General features: G+C 41.1%; 1 protein-coding gene across 1 annotated transcript; it reads left to right on the forward strand.

Moving 5' to 3' along the window:
* Nucleotides 1–14,970: 14,970 nt before the first annotated feature.
* Nucleotides 14,971–17,660, forward strand: LOC148140689 (putative G protein-coupled receptor 139). The gene is made up of 2 exons (XM_087979000.1): nucleotides 14,971–15,040; nucleotides 16,720–17,660. The coding sequence occupies exons 1-2, from the start codon at nucleotides 14,971–14,973 to the stop codon at nucleotides 17,658–17,660; spliced, it is 1,011 nt and encodes a 336-aa protein (XP_087835126.1).
* Nucleotides 17,661–21,013: the final 3,353 nt, after the last annotated feature.

Genomic DNA, 21,013 nt, shown 5'->3' on the forward strand with positions numbered 1-21,013 from the left:
TGCATTCTTGAAGGCAACTTGGGACAGGCAATAAATTCTTTCCAGCCAGGGACACCTGCGACCCAAGAACGAATAAAAATAATGTGAGACCATGAATGATAAAATTGCTGGATCGATGTACCTGCCTGTTTAGTTTGTTCATTAATAGTGTCATTTGCTATGAACATCTCTTTTGCATCTTCTCTTAGAATAGAATTCTCTTTCTATTCAACCGATAGCATTTGAAACCTTGCAGATTCAGCTGCTGTTCCTGTCCATCGCTGTAGCAAATAATAGCTATTACATAAAATCCCATGTTTCCAAACATGCCCTGAGTTCATCAGCCCTTCCTGTAAGACACCTTACATTGCAGTAAATGAAGTTTAATTCTTCAGCACGACTTCGTTATCTGATTTGCCCTTGCTTGTCGTTTCTTATTAACTTGTTACTTTCAGAATCCAAACTATTCTCACTTATTTTTCCATTTACTCTGGAACTTAAGGTCCCTCCATCTCCTCTTTCTCATAATTTACAGTCTTCATGAACAGGATTACCAATTTTTCCTACTAGGATAATGGACAAATTCCAGTAGAGGTGAAAACCACCTTTTTATGAACAGGTCTTTTCCACCCTGGAAAACATCAAAATGATCCCAGAACCGAATTCCTGAAAATTACACCATATCTTCAGCAATGATTTATTTCCATTATCATATTATCCTTTCGCTCGTTTGATCTTGTCAGTGGGAATATACAGAGATTGCTACATTTGAGGTTCTTTGTTATAATCTTCTACCGAACTTTTTATATTTACTCTGTAAAGTCTTACTCTTTCCCCTAAAAATACCGTTCCAACCAATGTGTACAGTAACGTCTGGTTTCTCACTCTCCCCTTTTACAACATGCTTGAAACGCTTTGAGTTTCGATAATCCTGACACCAAGAAAATAGCATATTATCCTAGGTTCACACTCACTGAGGCAGAATCTCCTGCCTGTTCCCTTGACAGGAGAGAACCTTAAAAAATATTCTTCCAAATGCTGTCAAAGCCCCCTTACATAACATTTGTGCCCAATTTATTAGTCTATTCCATTTTCCTCAGAATGGTTATGCTTTTCAACAGTACTCAAAATTGAGTATCTATTGAGATAAAAGTAGTGACAGCAAATACTTGAATTACCTTCTTATCTTTCCTGACAGTCACCCATTGATCTGATTGATCCTGCTGTGGAAACAGTCACAGTCATAAAGTTATAGACAAGTACAGCACAGAAGCAGACTCTTCAGTTCATGCCGACCAGATATCCTAACTAATTAAGTATCATTTGCCAGCACTTAGCCCATATGTCACTAAACCCTTCCGCTTCATATACCCATTCAGATAACTTTTAATTGTTGAAATTGTACCAGGGTCCACCAAATCCTCTGGCTGTTTATTCCATACATGCGTCACCCTCTGTGCGAAAAAGTTGCGTCCTTCTTAAATTTTTCTCCTCTCAACTTTAAAATTTGCTCTCTATTTCTGCACTCTCCTACCCGAGGGAAAATACCTTGTATATTTACCCTAACAATGCCCCTTATGAATTTATAAACCTCTGTAAGGTCACTCCTCAGCCTCCCACACTTCAAGGAAAACAACCCCCTACCTATTCAACCTCTCACTACAGATCAAACTGTCCAACTCTGGCAACATCCTTGTGAATCTTTTTTGATTCCTTTCAAATTTCACAACATCCCTCCGATAGGAGGGGGATCGGAATTATACATAACATTCCAAAAGATAAAGCTGAACTATTAGTAATTTGTTTAAAGACATGCTGTGCAGTTTAAAGAGTGTAGAATGATTGTAGGAAATAGGAAACTTAGATCTGCTCGCAGGAGTTCGCAAGCAGTCGACCATAGCCGGTAGCATCTTGCTGCTAGAAGTGGATTCCGCAGCTCCTGAGGCTGGTGTTGGAGTCGGGCCTGCTGAGGAAGTATACTGTAATGGGCCCTCTTTTGTAAAGCTGCAATGGATTACAGCCCTCCGGGCTGCCCGCGATGCATTGCACACACAGGTGGCAATAAAAGAAGTCTCCTTCGTTAAACAAAGGCTATTTGAGTTTGGAGATAAGCCAGGTAGATATCTGGCATATCTGGCTAGAAAATGAAATACTTCCTAATCTATTATGTTAGAGAGAAGGCTGACACGGTTACCTGTGAGTTGAAGGAGATCAATGTTAGATTCAGGGAATACTTCACAGAGTTACCTCAGTTGGAGGGAGGTGAACACGGTGTAGTGAGAATGCAGTCTTTTTTTGAGAACCTGGAACACCCCAGTATAACCGTAGAATAGGCTTCCCTGTTGAATGCGCGAATGACAGTACAGGAAGCAATAAAGCAGCTCCAGGGTGGAAAAGCTCCGGCACCAGATGGATTCCCGAGTGAATTCTCTCAGGAATTCATTAATGTGCCAGTTGAGCCACCTCTGGGGATGCAAAACTATATATATCCGCAAGGATTATCTGCTGCCCTCTCTTAGGGAGGCTAATATCGCTCTCATTTTAAAGAAGGGGAAAGACCCCGAAAATGTGCTTCACACAGACCAATTTCAGTGTTGAATGTGGATTTTAAAATTCTTTCCAAGACGCTGGCCCTGAGCTTGGAAAAGGTGTTGCCCCATTTTATAATAGAAAATCGGGCGGGTTTTCTCAAGGTCTGTAGATCCTCCAACAATATTAGGAGGGTACTGAACATAGTGCAAGTATGCCAGGAAAGATTGATCGCGGGTTTGGAGGTATCTGTCGATGCAGAAAAGGCATTTGAACAGATGGAATTGACGTAGCTGTTTGGAGTCCTAGAGCACTTTGGTCTGGGGGGATCCTTTTCCAGACGGGTGGCATGGCAGTCATTACAATCGGTACTAAGTCAGATAACTATTATTGGCAGAGGTAGTCGACAGGGGTGTCCTCTTTCACCGCTGTTATTTACCTTGGCAATTGAGCCATTAGCTGAAGCTATCAGGAGGGATACTGAAATAGTGGTGCCAGGATGGGAATTAGTGAGCGTAAGATCACTCTATACGCTGATGACAACCTTTTGTTTTTGGAAAATCTGGGGCAGTCTGATCGTCGATTAATTCAAACAATAAATTGATTTGGTAGCTTTTTTGGGCGACAAGATCAACTTTACAAAATCGAAACCCATACAGGTGTGGCGATTAGTGGAGATGCGTGATCTCAAGGATGGAATGCAGTTCCTGTTCAGATGGTCGTCTAAAGGTTTTTTGTAGTTGGGAATTTTTATTACCCCTGCCTTCCACCAACTGCATAAAGCTAACTATGTACAACTATTGGAGAGGATAAAACAGGATTTGCGGCAGAGGGAGGGATCACTGTTATCATGGTTAGGCCGAATAGCACTGATTAAAATGAACGTTCTTCCTTGTCTGTTGTACACATTGAGAATGCTCCTATTGTTGCTCCGTCGACGAGTATGATGGAGGCTCGGTTCTTTAATTTGGTGTCCCAGGCGCCCCCTTAATTAAATTTACCAAATTGCAGCTTTCAAAGGGTGCAGGAGGTGTGGATCTTCCCGACTTGAAGAGATATTCAATAAGCGCCCTGTTACCATGTGTCGGTGACGAGGTATGAGGCAATTCAGAGTGGATTTGTCTTGATGTTGAAGCCTCATGAAATCCGTGACCAAGCAGTGTAAGATTCCAATCATTTTAAATACAATAAAAAACCTGGAGGATAATGAGGCAAGGCAACGGCAATTGGCGCAAAGCCTTGCTGTTTTCCCCGTTGGTGGCAGCCCAATATTTAAACTTGGTGCAATGGACTCCGGCTTTAAGTTATGGGAGAATAAGGGAATCTCCGGTCTGTGCAATTTATTTGAGGAGGAGATCTTGATGCCATTTATCCAGTTATGTCAGAAATTTAGATTGCCTAATGGGGATCTTTTGCAGTACTTTCAGATAAGGGATTATATGCAGAGGAAGATCACACTCCTGGCTCAGTCTTGCAAGACAGACATGAAGGAAAGAGTGATCCAGTGTACAGGCGCTCTTTCAGTTAGTAGTTTGTATCATTTACAGAAAGGACGTGCTTTAGGGGATATGGAGGGACCCTGTAGAATGTGGAATCCAGAGCTAGGAGAGGTTATCTCATTGGAGACATGGGTAGAGGTCAGGGAGCTGAAGGACATCCTGGAGATCGAAGTTAAAGTGGATCCGGCAATTCTTCTTGGGTTCTTGCCCTCTCTGGGGAAACACAGGAAGAGATTGTGTAACATTCTGACTCATTCCCGTGCGCGGAAGAGCATTTTAATGAATTGGATGTTGGAACGTCCACCAGGTTTTATGGGGTGGCGTAAGCTGGTGACGGAGCAACTCCCTCAAGACTATCTCACAAATATGGTGCACCACAAAATGGAGCTGTTTTACAAAACGTGGCGGCTGTTTTTAAATTATGTTGACACTGACTTATCAGCAATATTTATTAGGCCCATAGTATAGCAGTGGGAATCAATCTGTAGAGCCCATAGAGCCTTGGGACGGGGAGGCTAGGGAAATGAATACGGGTACAATTACTGGTGCTCCCAAGTATGGGAGCCTCAGTGGAGGTGTGATGACTGAAATAGAATAAAGTAGTGAGATATAATTTAATTTAAGTTAATTTGAATTTAGTTTAATTTAAATTGTATTTAACTTGTTTGTAGTTTAGTTTAAGTTGATACCTTTGTTCTTGTTGAATAGTCGTTCATTATTACTAATATCATGACATGACATTGTTGTACAGCCTCTATCTTTCTGTATTTTGATATTACTCCTTTTTGTATACAGATGTTTTGTAAAAGATTTTAAAATGTTTCCAATAAAAACATTTCTATAAAAAATCCATTTGTCCTTCACACGTTTTTCACAATTAAATTCTAAAACGTATATTGCAACTTTATTTTTCCAGATAAAACATTTGGATGGAAGTTCTATTCTCCAGCTTTTCGAAAAGTTTATAAAAACAATCATTTGATTTCATCCTTTTATGAGATACACCAACTGACACATTTTGCTAGATTGTACATGCAAGTGGTCGACAATAATTATATCAGACAAGCCCTTTTGAAGTATTTAATCTGTCTTCCTGTCAATATATGAATCAAACTAAAAGACATGGGCTGAGAAGTGGCAGATTTAGATAAGAGTGAATTGCTGCATTTTGGAAAGGCAAATCGGAGCAGGACTGATACAATAAATGGTGACGTCCTGGGGTTTTTGCTGTATTAAGAGACCTTGGAGTGCAGGTTCATAGATCCTTCATAGGGTAGTGAAGAAGGCATTTGGTATGCTTTCATTTGTTGGTCATAGCATTGAGTATAGGAAATGGGAGGTCATATTCTTGCGGTGCAGGACATTGGTTAGACCACTTTTGGAATATTCTTTGCAATTCTAGTTTCCCTCCCATTGGATCGAATTTGAGAAAGGGATCTAAGAGGCAACATTTTCATGCAGTGTATGGTGTGTGCATGAAATGAGCTGCCTGAGGAAGTGATGGAGGCGGGTTCAATTAGATCGTTTAAAAGGCATATAGGTGGGTATATGAATGGACATGGTTGACAGTGATATGGGCGAAGTGCTGGCAACTGGGTCTAGATTAGGTCACAATATCTAGTCGGCATGGATGAGTTGAACCAAAAGATCTATTTCTGTGCTGTACATCTCTATGACTGCATGAGGGTAGCAAGAATAATCCAGATAATTATCGATCGGTGAGGCTGACGTCCGTGGTAGGGAACCTGCAAAAGAAGATAATGAAGGATAGGACCTGGATGAAAATGGGTGTATCAGTGAAAGCCAGCATGGTTTTGTGCAGGGAAGGTTATGTTGTACCAACTTAACAGAATTCTTTGAGGAAATGATAAAGTTGATTGATGAGGGAAGAACTGTAGCTGCCATGCATGTGCACTTCAATAAGGCGTTTGATTAGGTCCCCCATGGCAGGCTGATGGAGCAAGTGAAGTTGCATGGGGCCCAGCGTATACTAGTGAGATGGATAGAGAACTGGTTGGCAACAGGAGGCAGAGAGTAGTAGTGGAAGGGTATTTCTCAAATGGAGAACTGTGCCCAGTGGTGGTCCAGAGAGATCCGTGCTCGGCCCACTCTTGTTTATGATATATATAAACGACCTGGAGGATGGTACAGGAAGTCTGATTGAAAGTTTGCAGATGACACCAAGATTGGTGGAGTAGCAGAGAGTGAAGGGGACTGTCAAAGAATGCAGCAAAATATAGATAGATTGGAGAGTTGGGTGGAGAAATGATGCATGGAATTCAAATGTGAGGTGATGCTCTTTGTAAGATTGAATTGTGGAGCAAGCTATATGGTAAATGGAAAAATCCTGGGGAAAATTGATGTGCAAAGAGATCTGGGTGTTCAGGTTTATTGTACTCTGAAGGTGACAACACATGTTCATACAGTGGTCGAAAAGGCTCAAGGCATGCTTTCTGTTATTGGACGGGGTACTGAGTACAAGTTTGACAGGTCATGGTACAGTTGCGTAGGACTTTGGTTTGGCCAAATTTGGAATAATGTGTACAGTTTTGGTCGTCACATTACCGGAAAAATTTGGATGCTTTGGAGAGGGTGGAGAGGAGATAACCAGTATGTTGTTTGGTATGGATGGCGATAGGTATGAAGAGAAGTTGAGTGGATTAGGATTATATTGATTAGGAAGTTAGATTTTGAGGTGGGACCTGATTGAGGTCTACAAAAACATGAGAAGTCTAAGAAGGGTGGATAGCAAGAAGCTTTATCTCCAGAATGGGTTACTCAATTACTAGGGGTCACGAGTACAAGATGAGGGGGAGAAGTTTAAGGGAAATATGCATTGGAATTTCTTAACTCAGAGGGTGGTGGGTAACTGGAATATGTTGCCAGCAGAGGTGGTAGAGGCGGGCACAATAGCATCATTTCAGATATATCGAGATAGGCACATGAGTGGGTAGGGAACAGAGGGATGTAGATCTTTGGAAAATATGTGACAATTCTAAATAGAGGATCTGGATCAGCGCCGGCTTGGAGGGCTGAAGGGACTGTTCCTGTGGTATAAATTTATTTGGTCTTTGTTCTTTATTGGCTGCAAAATTCCGAGTCCTTGACCCAGTCTTTTAACTGGAATTTGTCTGTGAAATCATGTCACAGTCCTGTTTATTGGGTGTAGAGTAAGTGAAGCATTCGATTCATTGCCATTGGATTCTCATTTCTCAGGAAGCTTTGAGCAACAGTTTAAGGAATATGCAAATATTCAGAAAAAGATAACTATAAACATATGATATTTTCAATAGTTGGTAATTTTTATCTTTCCTTTCATTGCAGCTAATCTAATAACAATTGTGATTCTCTCCCGTGCCATTGTGAGCTCTCCAAATGCATCATGCAATACCTGGTAGCAATGGCAGCAGTGGACCTATCTGTCCTGATATTTGATGTGCTTTTCTATGAGATTAAATATGCCTATTATACATATTAATTCCTGAACTACACTTGAATTTGCTATCTTTACCTGGCCCTGCTTTTTATCTCCAGAGATTGCTCTGTCTGGTGGACTGCCATTTTCACTTTCGATGGGTTTGTGGCCATTTGTTGACAGAAGCGACAAACAAACTATTGTACTGATAAAACTGCAGCTGTGGTAATCACAGTGGGTTGTTCCTTGAGCACTTTAGAAAGCATCCCAATCTACTTTGTAAGTGAACCTCGGGAATAATTGATCATGTGCCATGGTCCTGTTCGATATCATCAAGCTATCATACCTTACCCATATGGGTCGTAGTTCTTTGCTTGGAAGTCATTTTAACTCAATTTCTTCCACTTCTTTTGATTTTATTGCTTAATGCACTGACATTAGGCACATGATTAATTGATTACGGCTGTGTCCATTAGGAGTTGGGCCATTTTCTGCCTTCCAGAAATGCAGAAAGCACAACTGATAAACTGAGATCTCATTACTGTTCAACTTGTTAAGACGGACCCGGAGGGTCCCGTCTTTGCGTGTTCTTTTGGAAGGAGAGACTCACACTGGCAACTATGATTAGACGCAGACAGCAGTTTATTCACAGAATCTTAACTGATACAACGAATCTACAAGCATGCATTCGTTGGAGAAGGCGTTCTCCCTTCCCGTTCAAAGTTGACACAATTATACTTCGCGCTGCCTGGAGTCCCCGGTCAGTTCGCCTTCCCCATTGGTCCATTCATCTGTGCGCGCTGGGGATCCGTCCTCCGATTGGCCGCATCGAAGTGCCTGTCCAGCTCCTGCTGTGCTTGACAATGGCTCAGCCATCCCTGGGAGCGGTTCCGATCCCGTATTCAATAGTCCATTGTGTCAAGGAATTACTATGCGTCTGACAGGCTAGCCATTTTCAATAGTTTTAGTTTAACTAAATTGTCAATTACACTTATCAACTTTAGACTTAAATAGAGCCATTCACACTCACTAGTTACAGGTTCCGATAGAGCAATTCACTTGTCTAACAGTTACAGATTCCGATCAGTTTCTTTATGAATCCCGAGTTTCGATGGGGCAATTGATACTGGCTGGTATTTACAGGCTCCAAGATTTAATTAACATTATGCATATCCCTTACAAGCTCCAGCAGTCATGCAATCGCCTGCAGCAGCTCGCTTGGCTGTTGTTAACCATTTCAGGGCTGGAAGTGTCACCCTCCCTAGCCCTACATTAAACACCGCAGTGAAATCTCCCCAACATTCCCTCCCTTGGCCTCTACTGAGGCCACACCAACCCATGTAAACAGTAACGAACGTAAGAGGACCGGAAGGGGGAAAGTAAACCACATAGGGTGCCACGTCTGCTGTCCAAGAAAAGAAGTGCAAATGCCCATCCGCTACGGTGGTGTGTGGTTTGTCTCGTGTTTCCTTGTACAACAAACGAGAAGGTGTAAGGGCATACTGCCCGCAGTCAGGTATACGCCAGCGACCGGAAACCCAATGGAACAGTGTACTGTGCCCCGGCCTTCCTGCCGGCCAGAATGGCTCACCGGCCTGCAGGCCCGTCCAGGCGTCTGATGTGTGTACTGCAGGCCATGTGGTCGGAGGCAATCTCCTCCCAGTGCACAGCGCAATTGCACCTGTGCCAGGCTGACCCGTGCCCGAGGAGAGTCTTCCGCCACTGGACAACCTCCAGTCAGTAACGGACAGCAAGGTGCCGCTGAGGACAGAGCCGGGCAGTGGCAACCCGGTCAAAACCCACATAGAGCCTCCGATTGCAGGGTAGTAGTTACTGGTGTGACCAGCAGTTGGATCCCGGGGCATACAGTACTTCTCGGCCCCTGACTGCAGCGTACAGTATAGGTTAAAGTGCTGCCAATGTAGGTGGGCAAAACTAACACGGAAGGGGTTTATTATATTCTTCGAACAGCAGATGCTACATTGAGGGAGAAGGAATAGTATTGGGTAGAAGTAGGGGAAAAACGAAAACATAAGCACACCTATTGGAGCCCCGTACCCTACGGAAATAGATGACCCTCAAATAGGCCTGTCACCGTGAGCAGTGTGAATTGCCGTACATTAATGATAATCCCCCGTCTACCGGGAACGGACATGCGCGCAAACTGTAGCATCTGTATGTATCCAAGAGAGAAAAAAAATAATCATTACAAACCGCAAGCATCGAGAAAAATCATTATAAAGCACAGGCAACAGTAGACAAATCATTATAAACCGCAAGCATCGAGAAAAAAATCATTATAAACCACAGGCAACAGTAGACAAATCATTATAAACCGCAAGCATCGAGAAAAAAAAAATCATTATAAACCACAGGGAGGCAATCCGGCTGTCAGCTGGGTAAGCTTTCTAGGATTTAAGTACTCGAATCAGCAGGAGATCCCCCCCAGCCCGCCAGCTGTGTAAATATATTAAAGGTACTTGAAAAGTGATTACCTAGAACTCTAGCAATTTCACCACAGGCCGTTGGCTGTGTAAACAGCAAGGACCCTTTGAGGTAAAAGCTGGGTGAGTTTCCGATTTAAACGGACAGATGACCCAGCGCTGGGTCTGTGGAAGACAGCACCCACATCCGGATGAAAGTGAATCGGGCACTAGGGTTAACTGTACATCTGAGCGGCTGGAGGCACCAGCTCCCGCGCGGCGGTCTTTGCCCCCACCTGCTCTAGAATCTTCCCAAACTGTTCCAAGATATGTGTAGCCGTCTCGGAGGCCTGCCCTTCGACTTTCATCTTTAGGGAACCAGTTCTTAACCCGCCACAGCTTGAGACTATTCTCTAGGTTTCGGACCTTTCGTTTAGCCTCCATAGCAGTATTATTCTCCCTTAACTGGGTCCTGATCTCCCCCAGTATCTCCCCTGTTGGTGGCCGCGAGTCGGGGGTTTTCGGGATTGGGGTGGACTCGTCAGTGTACGCATCAGTGGGTAAAGTAACAGTCGCGGCTAAATAGTCTAGCTCGGGGGTGCCCACCCCGCGGGGGGCTTGCCTAGCACAATTGTTTGGAGAGCCGAATAATGTGGCGTCCTGTAGAGACCGTCCAGAATCGTGATCATTAATGTGGGATTTTTAAATGTTTCTCTCAATCTTGTCAGGATAATTCCCTTTTGTTCTGGTGCTTGGGCAATCACCAGGTCCAACCTTTCCTTATGCAGGGCTACGCTATCCAGTAGTAACTGACTGTGAATAGGCATGTCCCCACCGTCCCTGCAGTGCCACCAGGGCACTCCGGGACATGCTGTCCTGAGGTGAGTCAACTTAGGTGGTCCGAAAATTCAGGTCCCCCATGTCGGATCTCCCCTGAAGGGAACCGCTTCAAAAACAGTACGTCTTTCAAAACCTGACCTTCGCGTGGCAGATCTCTGCTCTTAACAACCGGTCTAAGGCAGACGTCTGTACGGTTACACCCTCTTCATAAGAAGAGCTCCGACCTCTGTCACCCCGGGTATGTTCGGTGGTCACAACAAATATACTAAACCAAAAGTCCGTCAGGTTTAAGTGCTCAGTAACATGGATCCAGGAAGTCGAATATGGTCAGCGCTCAGGTAGGAAACGTCAGGTAATCGTCAGGCAGAACTATCTGCAAAATCGGGCAAAACAGATATGCGCTCTGGCTCCGAAAGCCACGCTAGAGATTCAGGGGAAAAAACACACGGGAAAAAACACATGCGCTCCGGCTCCGAAAGCCACGCTAGTGATTCACACTCTGGGTAAAAATATATATGCGCTCCGGCTCCGAAAGCCACGCTAGAAATTCACACACTGGGTACAAATATATATGCGCTCCGGCTCCGAAAGCCACGCTAGAAATTCACACACTGGGTACAAATATATATGCGCTCCGGCTCCGATAGCCACGCTAGAAATTCACACACTGGGTACAAATATATATGCGCTCCGGCTCCGAAAGCCACGCTAGAAATTCACACACTGGGTACGTCAAAAGGTTAGTAAAAGCTTACCAGTCAGGACTCTGCGATGCTGCTGTCAAATTGATCAGGTTTGTTTTGGGTTGGTGAGGTTCGGAGAGCAGACAAGAAACTAACTGAGAGTAAATCTAACTACTGGAAGCCTTGGATTTAACAGGCGCTTCCCCACCTTTAGAAAACTTCGGCCGAAGGTTGTCTGCTCCCTGATCCGCCAACGTTGCCAACTTGCCGTTGTCTCTTTCCCTTCCCGCGTCAGGCTCACCAAATGTTAAGACGGACCCGGAGGGTCCCGTCTTTGCGTGTTCTTTTGGAAGGAGAGACTCACACTGGCAACTATGATTAGACGCAGACAGCAGTTTATTCACAGAATCTTAACTGATACAACGAATCTACAAGCATGCATTCGTTGGAGAAGGCGTTCTCCCTTCCCGTTCAAAGTTGACACAATTATACTTCGCGCTGCCTGGAGTCCCCGGTCAGTTCGCCTTCCCCATTGGTCCATTTATCTGCGCGCGCTGGGGATCCGTCCTCCTATTGGCCGCATCGAAGTGCCTGTCCAGCTCCTGCTGTGCTTGACAATGGCTCAGCCATCCCTGGGAGCGGTTCCGATCCCGTATTCAATAGTCCATTGTGTCAAGGAATTACTATGCGTCTGACAGGCTAGCCATTTTCAATAGTTTTAGTTTAACTAAATTGTCAATTACACTTATCAACTTTAGACTTAAATAGAGCCATTCACACTCACTAGTTACAGGTTCCGATAGAGCAATTCACTTGTCTAACAGTTACAGATTCCGATCAGTTTCTTTATGAATCCCGAGTTTCGATGGGGCAATTGATACTGGCTGGTATTTACAGGCTCCAAGATTTAATTAACATTATGCATATCCCTTACAAGCTCCAGCAGTCATGCAATCGCCTGCAGCAGCTCGCTTGGCTGTTGTTAACCATTTCAGGGCTGGAAGTGTCACCCTCCCTAGCCCTACATTAAACACCGCAGTGAAATCTCCCCAACAAACTGTTCTTAGTTTTGGACTGAAACTTTTATTATATCACTAATCTGTGATGTATTCCTAATAATACAAACACACACACATACAGAAACATGCGAGTGCACACACACATGCATAAAAACTCACACACACACAAAATGCAAAAAGAGAATTGCCAACTCCACCATGTGGGTGCATTTCCTCAAATCGCAAATTGTGGTGCTGGAAAAGCACAGCCGTTCAGATAAATTCCGAGAAGCAGCTGTCTGACTGACTGTGCTTTTCCAGCACTACACTTTTCGACTCTGATCTCCAGCATCTTCAGTCCTCACTTTCTTCACATCTATTTGAATAAATGACACTATGCATTGCATTTTTCAGAGTGCAAGCAAACATTTGAACTGTCACGTGAGATTCTCTTCTGCGTAACCACACATGATTATTTCAACCAAGTCTTGTCTGGCGATGCATGATGGTCTCAGGCACAGCTGGAAACAGTATTCCACAACAGACTGCTATATTCCAAGCATTAAAAACCCTATAAATGTGATTTAGATTTCAAATTAAATTGCACATTCTTTGAGTTTATTGCATGTTATCTGATTAACTAGCAGGGTGAAATGGAACTCCTCTACACTCAGATTTTTGACAGCATTCCACCCAATTTTCTGACACTTAGAAGTCACCACTATTTTTGTTTTTGCACAATCGTTACTTGTTCATGTCATTAACGTTAAGTTCAAAGTGAAGAATTGCGCATCTGTCTACTGACGAAATATCGAGAAGGCAGTGGCCATCAAGGTATATGCCTGTTCTTTCCTAAACCTGGTGAAAGTGCGGTTGAATAAGACAGCTTCAGGTTAATTCACAAAATAAATCTGAATATTCAGATTTTATTTACTTGCTTAGTGAAAGGATGCAAGAAGAGAAATTAACGTGCAATAAACGTTAATCAGCAAAGTGATTCCATAAAGGTATGATTTCAATAATTAATTAGTAGAAACAAAACATCTGAGTTCAGTAACTCACATTCACTTGAATGAAAATAAATATTTCATCATTCTCCAATCTGAATAATTTAAATTTATACCAATCAGAAACAATTGAAATCTCCATGCCATAAAGTTCAAACCACCTCCGGATATGATATTGCAATTTACTGTAGCCTTGATGATAACAATTTGATATAGCTATTGATATATTCAGTATTGATACCGGGTGTTATTCTGTCTTCCCTGGACATTTCATCACCAAGTTACCAAATTTCAGCAATGGTTAGTTTGAATCGATCAGTCGACTCCATTCATTTCTAATTGATATTATCTTGGTTTGTAAGATTTTTTTTCATTAAACAACATTTTCATTTAATTGATTCCCAAAAAATACACAAATGAAACTTTGAAGCTTTGTGCAAATTCAATTTTTCTGCTTCCGTCTGACTGCTGACACAATTAATATTGACACTCCCGAGGCAACAGTGGAATGCATTGTACTCATTGTATCTGAACACAAATATATCCTAGCACTTTTTTAAGCAAGTAATGAGAAATATAGTCAAAATGTCTGGAGCTGGAAAAGCTTAGCAGGTCAGGCAGCATGCGAGGAGTCGGAGAGATGATGTTTCAGGCCCTTCATCAGGACATGTCCTGCATTTCTTTCCAGCGCCACACTTTTTGACACTGATCTCCAGTATGTGCAGCCCTCACTTTCCCTTTATGAGAAATGGAACCTGCTAAAAGTCTCAACCATGCGAACTTTAAGAAGCATTACTAATGTCAATTTAGGGATAGACGTGGAGATCATATCAATGCAACATAATCCAGGAAGAGGAGACGAATCGAAACAAATGACTCACTTGCAATTTTCCTTCTTTCCTTCACTATCAAGGATGTGTAGAATGTTTGGGAGATGCTAATTTGCAGTGCAAAATACAAACTCCCATTGACATTTGAGATGGATTTTATCAACTTTATCTGAATTAATTTTCTTGAATTTCAATGAATATTAAACCAATTCCTATCTCTGTACTCCGTCCATTGTCAGTTCATAACGAAACCTAAACTCGCAGTTTGCCCTCATTGCATCAGGTTACTGATTTCATAATCATAATAGGTCTCTGTATAGTTTGTGAGGGTTCGCTGAATGCATGAATCAGGTAGCTTATAAAGTATTTATTGTTGTGTACAAATCTATCAGAAATTGGTGACGCTAGAGCACTGAAACATGCACATCTATGAAATTATTTCAACATTATCAATCTAGTATTTAATACTTTTAGAATCAAGAGTCTTGTCATTTTCATTGAGTGTAGGGATTAAAATATATTTCAGATGATTGATCACATACATGGACTCTTTTCGACTCTTTTAAATGAATTTTACTCTTTTAAACGAGGAACAGTCGGGTGTAATCAGACTACTTCAGCAATAGATGGAAATACACCTTGGGGGTAATGCGTTTGTTCAAAACACTGGCACTGATGTCAATCATTGTGTAATACTCGTGTCGTCAGGTGAGGTGAAGTATAAAGGCAAGCTTAGTTGCATTTTGGTTTGAGAACACTATACGAACATGGCTCAACCAGCAATCATACAGGTGGAAAATATTTACTACCCTATTCTTGCAGTAGTTGCTATTCCTGGTAATCATTTTATAATCATTTAAAATTTATGATCAACTCTGTTGAACTGGAGTACTTTTCCTTCTGTCAATGATATGTTCTGTTTGCCTATAGACCATTGATGTTAATTAGCTTCATAAATTAAATGCTAAGAACACTACATGTATGTTAGAAATTCTGGACAGAATAATTTGCTTGGAAACACAGTTTCTCTTTTTTAAAAAAATTGGTACATAGTCCCTTAGTTTCATTTGTAGATTGCTTTTGTATCTTCAGAAGCAAACACTGCGAAGATTAGAAATCTGATGTAGAATTCTCAGATGCTAGAAACATTCACAAATTCGCCAGTTTTTGTGGAGAAAGACAAATCAAATAATTTTATGGACAAATTTTATGAATGTTGATTCACCTGAAAAAAAAATCCGTTTTACTGTGCACCAATATTGTATTTTGCCAACCTTTTTACAAAATAATGAAACAATTTCCGTCATAAAAACAGGTTGTAGAGTTGGAAACCTATATTGCTTTCTTATTCATGAGGTCAGTTATATTCGATTGAATTCTGAATATTCCCTTCAGCGTATGCTTATGGAAACCAGTTCCACATTTTGAATATGACTTTTTAAATAATATTTTTCTTGAATTCACGAACAAATGGTGTATTGGTTTTCCATTTTTGATCGCAATTGGATACCCTTTATATATGAGCATTTGAGTAGTGATTTTACGATCTCCTGAACTATTTCCACACTTCTTTCTTCGATTTGGTTTTCCAATGGGAAACCTATTGATGGGTACAGTCTGTTAATTCAGTTTCACTCTCCAAATAACATTAATCTTTGCAATGCCTCTTTTATTTTACAATATTAATGAGACAACTGCTGTTCGCAAAATTCTAAGATTGGTATTATAAAATGTCATAGTACTTTGATTTCAAACATTGATTTAAAGTTCATATCTATGGACGTGCATTAATGAAACCTTGTGATTTCTGGGGATTTTTTCGGCCTTTTTAGTGTGTAGCTTCTTTAATGAACTCTGCATCCATTTGCCTATATCTACTTGTCCCACACACTGTTTTGTCATTTAATTTCTAAATGGCCCATTACAACTTTATTTTTCCTGCTAAGGTGTGCTATGTCACACACACCTGTGTGGAAGTTCTGTTTTCCTACCCATTCTATAAGTTTATTAAACTCATCTTTTGATTTCCTCCTTTTATGAGATAACACTACAATTTTAGCAAAATTAAAATTTTGATCGATTGTATGTGCAAAGAGTAGACAATACTAGTATCAAGCAAGCCCTTCTAAAATATTTAATCAACTATCCTGCCAAGTATATGAATCAAATGAAAAGACAAAGTTTTGTGTCAGCACAACCTTGGAACAGAAACTCATTTTCGCACATCCGCCAATCCACCTAATGTAGCAGAAATTAGAACATTCCAAATTTCTGGAGACTGTCATGACCAGTCGACCCTTTATTTCAGAGTGCAACAATTTTATTCCATGCAGCTGCAATGCATGATAATACTGATTGTGAGTAAAACTCCACAATGTGACTCATTTTCCAACTCCCGCTAGCTGGCAAGTACCAACATAAAGAGTGCGCGATATTTTGATCAGAAAGTTGTAAATTGACTGATCATTCTCAAACTGGAGACAATATTATCAAATATAATTTTTTTCACTTCGCAGCAAATCTGGTAGCCATTGTAATTCTCTCTCGCGGACGCTGTGAGCTCTCCAAATGCATTACCACATACCTAGTGGCCATGGCGGTGGCAGATTTGTCTGTGCTGGTATTTGATGTAATGCTCTACGAGATTAAAGATTCGTATTTTCCATATTCGTTCCTAAACTACACTCCAATTTGCAGTCTGAACCTCGTCCTGGGCTTTGTTTGTGTTGATTGTTCTGTGCGGTTGACTGTGGCATTCACCATTGATAGGTTTATTGCTATTTGCTGTCAGAAGCTACAAAGAAACTACTGCACGACTAAAACTGCAACAACAGTGATAGTCGTGGTGTGTTGTTTGAGCACTTTGCAGAGTGCTCCCATCTATTTTATATATGAAGCTCGTGAAATAATTGATGATATCTCATGGTCCTGTGTTGCAAAAGCAAGCTTTTATACTTTACCGATATGGATTGCATTTCTTTGGATTGAAACTATTCTTACTCCAGCTTTACCGTTTGCTTTAATATTCCTGTTCAATGTATTAACTATCAGGAGTATTTTACAGGCAAATAGACTAAGAAGCGGTGTCATTGGAAAGAATAAAGGTCAGAATTACAACGATCCGGTGGTGGAGAACCGAAGAAAATCAATTATTTTATTACTTGCTATTTCTGGCAGCTTTCTGCTTTGGTGGAGTCTGACACTTGTGTCTTACTTTTGGATACAATTTGCAGACGTATCGTTTTTAGAATCAAATTACAACAATCCATTTACTATTGTCGAACAATCTGGATATATGCTTAAGTTCACGAGTTGCTGCATAAACACGTTTATTTATGTATTTACCCAGCGCAAATTCAGAGAGGAAATAAAGAACACAATTACGCGTCCCGTGACTCTAATCATGCATTCTTTTAAGGTAGCTTGGACCAAGTGCTGTGAAAAAGAAAGCACATGATGTTGAAACTTTTAATCTTTCACTCATCAGTGTAATTTGGAGTTAATGCTAAGATCAAGTGAAACTAACATTCATGCTCTATGAGTGGGGGTTTCTGTCAGTTTTGACAAGTAGACTCTGTAAGTAGATGTATGATCATGGACAATGCATTGATTTGACGATGACCATAATTAATAGACAAACGTTGTTGGCCTCCTAAATCACTCGAGATGACATTGATTGATCAAGGCTATCCCTTGAGATTTGAACCGGATAATCGCTTTACCCTTTATTATTGTATTAAAACTGGCACATTGTTATCTATGTTCTATCTCTCTGCTGACAACAGAGCTTGGTTTATTAATATATGCAGCTTCCAGTGTACACAAGTGACTTTCAAACACCTTCATTTCAGTAGAAACGCCTCTCCCAATGAGAGTCCACTTATGAAACAACCAACACCCTCCTCTTGTACAGCGTAAATGGTGTTCTCTCTTTTACTTTTTTATTCCTTATGAATTGAACTGTTGAGAGCAACGTGAAAACCTTTGTCAAAATTGGTCTTTTTTCAGCAATACTCTGGCTTTGTACAATAAATTACATTACTAAATGAAATAACGACTTTATTATTAATCTTGACAATTTAAGCAAATGGAATTGTAACGAAGTGCATGTTAAAATGTATCCCAACGATTTTTTCTATCCCTTGAATTTTAAGCAATGCAAGATCAGGCATTGTCTTCGATTTGCAATTCATTTCTTAACATGTGTTGCAAATGAGAGTTCAATGATGAACATGTTCCACAATACTATCCCTCCAAATATATCAAAAGAATATGAATTAAAATGACAAATTTACACTACAATCTGCTCTGGAAATTCTTGAACTCAGCTGCTTCGAATAGAATAATTTCTTCTTCGTATGTTCACCTGTACGTTCTTTTTCCTTTCTCTGTTGTTTACCCAGTATCAATGCATCAAGAGGAATTGAGTTTATTTGACTGGCAAAGCAGGGTGTGGGCCTTAAATTCCCATGTAGGACATTCTCAAGAAGAGGAAGACACATGTTGTCATGACTACAGATTTAAACTACCTTAATAAGATTCATTTTTAAGATGTCAATATGTGTGTTTCTTTTAAAATCAATTACTGGGCGTTTGTTATAGGGCAGCCTAAGAAAACTCACAGGGTAGTTAACGGCTAAACTTGTTTACATGCCTAACAGCATCGGCAGCAAGTGATAGACAGACTTCTCTGAGATTTCGTACAAACAAAGATCTAAACTCAGCAGTCCTGCCACATAAGAACATGAGAACTAAGAGAAGGAATAATTCATTTGGCCCTTCGACACTGTTCTGCCACTCAATCCGATCGTGGATAATCTTTGCATGGATTATGCTCCATTTATCCGCATACTCATCATATCCCTTAATTCCTTCATTTTTCAAAAGTGTATCTATCATAGCTTTACTGAAGTAGCGTCAATTACACCCTTGGGCAAGGAAATCCATAAATTAACAACCCACTGGGTGAAGAAGTTCCTTCTCAATCCAGTCCTAAATCTGCTCCCTCTAATCTCGAGGCTTTGCCCTCTGAGCTGAAAATGCGTTGCTGGAAAAGCGCAGCAGGTCAGGCAAGCATCCAAGGAGCAGGGGAATCGACGTTTTTGGCATGAGCCATTCTTCAGGAATGCCTTCTTATGCCCTCTTATCCTTGCTTCACCTCCCAGTGGAAACATTCTATCTACTTCAATTTTATCGATTCCCTTAATCATTTAATATGTTTCCATGAGATTACCCGCATTCATCTGAATTCTATTGAAAATATCCCAGTCTACAAGGTCTCTCCTCATAATCGAACTCCATCAATTTTGGAATCACCGAATGAACCTCCTTCATTGCCATAACATCATTTGTTTTGAAGTCAGAAGACGAAAACTGCACACAGTACTCCAGGTGTGGCCTCACCAACACCTTGTATAGCTGCAACATTACGTCTCTGCTTTTACACTCAATCCCTTTCGCAATGAAGGACAAACTTTAAATTGCCAACCTAATTACTTGTTGTACCTGCAGACGAACCTTCTGCGATTCATGCACAACAGCACCCAGGTCCCTCTGCATAGCAGCATCCTTCAACTTTTTAACATTCAACTAATAAACTTTTTTATTGCTACTCCTACCATGCAGCACCTTATCGAAGGTCTTTTGGAAGTATAAGTACACCACACCCACTCGGTCCCCATTGTCTAACTTCCTCGCAATGTCTTCATAGAATTCCAGAAAATTTGCCAAACATGACCTGCCGTTCATGAAGCCATGCTACGTCTGTCCAACGGGACAATTTCCTTCAAGATGCCCTGCTATTTCTTCCTTGATGTTAGACTTAAGCATCTTACCCACCACAGAAGTAAAGCGAACTGGTCTATAATTCCCTATCTTTTGTCTACCTCCCTTTTTAATCAGTGGCATCATATTTGCTGTTTTCCAATCTGCTGGGTCTGCCCTAGAGTCCAGGGAATTTTGGAAAATTACAACCAATGCACCTGCTATTTCTCCCACCATCTCTTTTCATACCCTGTGATGCATTCCATCAGGACCTGGCGACGTATCTGTCCTTAGTTCCAGTAGCATGCCCAACACTAGCTCTTCCATAATAATGATAGTTTCCATGCCCTCACAGTCCTTCATCTCTTCGTCACTTTTTGGCATGTTTTTAGTATCCTTCATTGTGAAGACCAATGCAAAATACCAGTTCAATGTCTCGGCCATTTCATCATGTCCCATAACTAAATGCCTCCTCTCATTGTCTGAAGGACCAACATTTACTTTTGCCACTTTTTTTCGTTTTATGCATTTATAGATACTTTTGCTATCCATCTTATATTCTGTGCTAGTTTTTTCTCATGTTTTATCTTACTTTTCTTTATTCCTGTTTTTTGTGGCTTTCTGTTAATCTTTAGTTTTCTTAATCTTCTAGTTTCATGCTGCTTTTTGTCACTTTGTATGCATTCTCTTTCAATTTGACAGCATGCCTTCTTTCCGTAGACCACCATGGCAGATTACCACTCTTCTTACAGTCCTTCCTTTTCACCGGAGTATGCTTTTCCTGAGGACTTTGAAAAATTTATTTGAAAGTCCTCACTGCTCTTCAACTGTCCCGCCATAAAATATTTGTTTCTCGTCAACATTAGCCAAGTCCGCCCTCATTCTATTTTCTTCAAACACAGGAACCCAGTATTGGATTTTATCTTTACACTCTCCAGCTGTATTCTAAATTCAACCATATGGTGATCACATCTTCCAAGAAGATTCTTAACTGTGAGGTCATTAACTAATCCTGTCTCATTAAACAGGACCAGATCTGGGATAGCT

This window comes from Chiloscyllium plagiosum, unplaced genomic scaffold (genome assembly GCF_037043375.1).
Source record: "Chiloscyllium plagiosum isolate Xiang-an unplaced genomic scaffold, Cpla_swu_hap1 HiC_scaffold_35, whole genome shotgun sequence".
NCBI lineage: Eukaryota > Metazoa > Chordata > Chondrichthyes > Orectolobiformes > Hemiscylliidae > Chiloscyllium > Chiloscyllium plagiosum.

What these genes read in the sequence shown, in the direction of transcription:
- LOC148140689 (XM_087979000.1), top strand. Translation starts at nt 14,971, where the DNA reads ATGGCTCAACCAGCAATCATACAGGTGGAAAATATTTACTACCCTATT. An exon ending in TGCAGTAGTTGCTATTCCTG is followed by an intron (nt 15,041 to 16,719) that starts GTAATCATTTTA and finishes TTCACTTCGCAG; the next exon opens with CAAATCTGGTAGCCATTGTA.